The sequence below is a fragment of the Penaeus japonicus genome, unplaced genomic scaffold (assembly GCF_977035675.1).
Source record: "Penaeus japonicus unplaced genomic scaffold, GWHDUDI00000001_assembly GWHDUDI00000011, whole genome shotgun sequence".
In the NCBI taxonomy this organism is placed as follows: domain Eukaryota; kingdom Metazoa; phylum Arthropoda; class Malacostraca; order Decapoda; family Penaeidae; genus Penaeus; species Penaeus japonicus.
Window position 1 is genome coordinate 40,862,880 of NW_028234413.1, and position 5,000 is coordinate 40,867,879.

Here is a 5,000-nt window from a genome sequence, read left to right on the forward strand (position 1 = left end):
GTGATTGATTGAGGATCACGTGATTGATTGAGGGTCACGTGATTGATTGAGGATCACGTGATTGATTGAGGATCACGTGATTGATTGAGGATCACGTGATTGATTGAGGATCACGTGATTGATTGAGGATCACGTGATTGATTGAGGATCACGTGATTGATTGAGGATCACGTGATTGATTGAGGATCACGTGATTGATTGAGGATCACGTGATTGGTTGAGGATCATGTGATTGATTGAGGATCACGTGATTGATTTGTGATCACGTGATTGATTGAGGATCACGTGATCGGTTGGTTATTGGAGATGATTGAGATCACGTGATTGATTGAGGATCACGTGATCGGTTAGAGATTACCTGATTGGTTGAAGATTCCTTGATTGACTAAAGATAACTCGATTTATTGGAGACGCCTTGATTGGTTAAAGCTCCCTTGATCGATTTATGATCACTTAACTGATTAAAGATCACCTATTTGTAATTCACTTAAATGGTCAACCAAGAACAACGTCTTATAGCGGACGCGTTAAGTGTTTTGGGTAGTTTGGTTTACATCATTGCTGCATAGAAGTAAACAAAAAAGAAAAACAGGAAGCACATAATACTGACCGCATTTAGAATTCTAGATAGCTTGCTAAATATCAGTTCAAGGTTTCTTTCTTATTCTAAAAAAAAAAAAAAAAAAAAACTACCACACATGTAAAAAAAAAAAAAAAAAAAAAAAAAATAGACAAAAAAAAAAAAAAAAAAAAAAAAAAAAAGAAACGAGAATTTGAGAAAACCTTGCCTTAAATCCCGTAGGACACCAATCCACAAACTGAATAACTCGTTTCGTCTTGATGGATGCAATTGCAGCGTTGACGTCCTTTGGCACCACGTCGCCACGGAAGAGCAAGCAGCATGCCATGTACTTGCCGTGTCGAGGGTCACACTTCACCATCTGTGTATGTGGAAGTGGGTGGTTAATTTGCATAAATGGATTATGGATAATTCTACTGTTATCATTGTACTTTCGTTGTGATGCTTTACCTTCTACGTATGGCTGGATACGTCACTATAATTACACTATTATTGTTATATACATAGTCTATGTATAATTATAGAGTGTAAAACCATTAATAAAAACATTTAACCTACAGCACAACCATAAACCACCTACCAAGTACCTACACCTAACCTACCAGACACCGTAAACCTACAAATACCTACACAAATACCTTACAATCACACCCTATGAACCTCCAATCAAAAGGAAAATAAAATCTAACCTAAAGTACACAATCCACACACACTCACCTGATTAGCAGGTTCAAAACAGGCGTTAGTGATCTCAGCAACAGTCAGCTGTTCGTGATACACTTTCTCCGCCGATATAACGGGCGCGTAAGTCACCAGAGGGAAGTGGATACGTGGATAAGGAACCAAGTTAGTCTGGAATTCAGTCAAGTCGACGTTTAGCGCGCCGTCGAATCTGGAAGGAAAAAAAAAAAAGACGTTCAAGTTGCGTGTTTATGTGATTCTTGTACTTCGGAATTTCGGTCCATTGGTGAAACTTCGTTGAGAAAAAAAAGCAACTTAAATGTAGGTTTTGTTTTACGTATGTATGAAAAATGACATAATCTGAGTACATGGTAGTGTCAACATGTGAATTTTGATTAACTATTTCCTATTTTCTTTGACTTCCTCTTGTCTATATACACATCAAAATAAGTTACTGCATCTTAAAATGTGATTTGTATATTTGAATTGAGCAGTTAAGCAGTTCATATACATTAAAGTAACGGTCGTAATGACATATATGAGATTTCTTTCTATTTACGAGTCAAGTGGTATTCTAGTCAAGTGATACTCAGTAAAATATATTTCAAAATCTTTGGTTACTATATTAACATTTACCAATTAAGTGGCACGTAAAAACCATAATTAGTAATGCAGGTATATTTCTGTCAAGTAGCTTTTAATCACAAATAAAATTTTCAATTATAAAGCGGGTTGAGGGACATGTTAATTAATATCTCTATAACACCAATTGGGATTTGAAATATTAACTGATAAGTTCGAAAATCGAGATGTTTTATTCACTAGTTAAAAAGGAAAATATCTATTAATATTAATTTTCCCAGGTTATTTAGCATGTTAATTGACTCAATATCAGATCATATCTTAATCCTGATTATAATAAAATTTGGATATGGAAGATATATATACACTAATGAAATTTATATTTATAAATAAAAAATATACCCACATATATGTTGATATACATGCACTTATTTATGTGTGTGGAAAGACAGAGAGAGAGAGAGAGAGAGAGAGAGAGAGAGAGAGAGAGAGAGAGAGAGAGAGAGAGAGAGAGAGAGAGAGAGAGAGAGAGAGAGAGAGGAAGAGAGAAGAGAGAAAAAGAGAGAGAAGAGAGAAGAGAGAGGAGAGAGAGAGAGAGAGAGAGAGAGAGAGAGAGTGAGAGAGAGGGAGAGAGAGAGAGAAGAGAGAGAGAGAGAGAGAGAGAGAGGAGGGGATGAGAGAGAGAGAGAGAGAGGAGGGGATGAGAGAGAGAGAGAGAGAGAGAGATAGAGAGAGAGGAGAGGAGAGAGAGAGAGAGAGAGAGAGAGAGAGAGAGAGAGAGAGAGAGAGAGAGAGAGAGAGAGAGAGAGAGAGAGAGAGAGAGAGAGAGAGAAGAGAGTAGAGAGAAGAGAGAGAGAGAGAGAGCGAGAGAGAAAGAAAGAGAAAGTAGCTAGCATGAATTGTGCGTATGGTTACTTAATTATTAATGTGTCACATCCAAACAACGAAAAAAAGGGAAACATTACACCATTTCGCAAAAAAAAAGAAGAAAAAAAAAAAAAACCAACAACTTCAGAATCCCACCAACTTCTCACTAACGGAACGACCAACCAAAACTTTCCCAACGGCTCCCGTGCTAACCTGAGCGAGGCCGTTATAGAAGACACGATCTGTCCTATAAGGCGGTTGAGGTTCGTGTAAGAAGGGCGTTCAATGTCCAAATTCCTTCTGCAGATGTCGTAGATGGCTTCGTTGTCGACCATGAAGGCGCAATCGGAGTGTTCGAGGGTCGTGTGTGTCGTTAGGATCGAGTTGTAAGGCTCAACGACCGCCGTGGCGACCTAAGAGGAACGACAAGAGGATTCTTGTTTCAAACGACTTTCAAAAATAACGGACTCGCTTGTGGATTCTGGGCGGTTCACGTTTTAGTGATATAGTGATTCCGTGGAATGAACGTATGTCATTTCGACGAGCCTTAAATCTACGAGAAGCTTATATATATATATATATATATATATATATATATATATATATATATATATATATATATATATATACAGTATATATATACGAGAAACCCAAATACCCAAAAGAATTGGAACTTCTTGGAGCTTCTTAAATAAAAGCCTTATGTACGAGAAACCTAAATACCTAAAAATATTGTAACTTCTTGGAACTTCTCAAATAAAAGCTTCATATACGAGAAAACTAAATACCTAAAAGAATTGGAACTTCTTGAAACTTCTCAAATAAAAGCTTTATATACGAGAAACCCAAATACCTAAAAGAATTGGAACTTCTTGAATAAAAGCTTTATATAAAAGAAAACTAAATACCTAAAAGAATTGGAACTTCTTGGAACTTCTCAAATAAAAGCTTAATATACGAGAAACCCAAATACCTAAAAGAATTGGAACTTCTTAAATAAAAGTTTTATATAAAAGAAAACTAAATACCCAAAAGAATTGGAACTACTCAATTAAAATCTTTATATACGAGAAACTTAAATATCCAAAAGAATTGGAACTTCTTGGAACTTCTCAAATAATAGCTTTATATACGAGAAAACAAAATACCTAAAAGAATTGGAATTTCTTGAATAAAAGCTTTATATAAAAGAAAACTAAATACCCAAAAGAATTGGAACTTCTTGGAACTACTCAATTAAAATCTTTATATACGAGAAACCTAAATATCCAAAAGAATTGGAACTTCTTGGAACTTCTCAAATAATAGCTTTATATACGATCAAACTAAATACCCAAAATAATTGAAACTTCTTGGAACTTCTCAAATAAAAACTTTATATACGAGAAAACTAAATACCTAAAAGAATTGGAACTTCTTAAATAAAAGCTTTATATACGAGAAACCCAAATACCTAAAAGAATTGGAATTTCTTAAATAAAAGCTTTATATAAAAGAAAACTAAATACCTAAAAGAATTGGAACTTCTTGGAACTTCTCAAATAAAAGCTTTATATACGAGAAACCTAAATACCTAAAAGAATTGGAACTTCTCAAGTAAAAGCTTATATATATCTACGAGAAACCCAAATACCCAAAAGAATTGGAACTTCTTGGAACTTCTCAAATAAAAGCTTTATATACGAGAAACCTAAATACCTAAAAGAATTGGACCTTCTCAAGTAAAAGCTTATATATATCTACGAGAAACCCAAATACCCAAAAGAATTGGAATTTCTTGGAACTTCTCGAATAATCATGATTACAACTAACCTGAGGAGCTGGGTAGATGGCGAACTCGAGTTTGCTCTTCTTGCCGTAGTCGACTGAGAGACGCTCCATAAGCAAGGACGTGAAGCCAGATCCTGTTCCGCCGCCGAAGGAATGGAAGATCAAAAAGCCCTGGGGAAAAAATGGGGCGTTAATGAAGTTAGGGGAAAATAACTCAAAAAAAGAAAGAAAGAAAAAAGGAGAGAAGGGGAGAGGGACGGAGACTTAAGAGACTTGGGGGGAAAAATAGAGACTATAAAGGAGGGAGGAGGGACAGGGAGATAATTAGGGATATGGAAGAAGATAATGATTTTTCAATGAACAACAGGAAAAATATATACAATAGTTACTCGTCTCGTGATGTCGAAATTCCCGATTATTTATCCATCAGCTGTAAATCATCAGATATCATATCCTTACTTACTTGATGTAAACGTTTTATTTCTGATGTCAGGTGAAGTGGTAATAAATATGATGGTGA

At 35.4% G+C, this 5,000-nt stretch overlaps 1 protein-coding gene across 1 annotated transcript in view; it reads right to left on the minus strand.

Annotated features, from left to right (window-relative positions):
- Positions 1 to 5,000, minus strand: part of LOC122257257 (tubulin alpha-1 chain) — a 40,132-nt gene that overhangs the window by 2,391 nt on the left and 32,741 nt on the right. The window contains exons 4-7 of the mRNA XM_086542061.1: positions 4,523 to 4,651; positions 2,924 to 3,123; positions 1,298 to 1,472; positions 789 to 941 (exon numbers count right to left, since the gene is read on the minus strand). Of these exons, the coding sequence (XP_086398187.1) occupies positions 789 to 941; positions 1,298 to 1,472; positions 2,924 to 3,123; positions 4,523 to 4,651 (657 nt within the window). The remainder of the gene's footprint in view (positions 1 to 788; positions 942 to 1,297; positions 1,473 to 2,923; positions 3,124 to 4,522; positions 4,652 to 5,000) is intronic.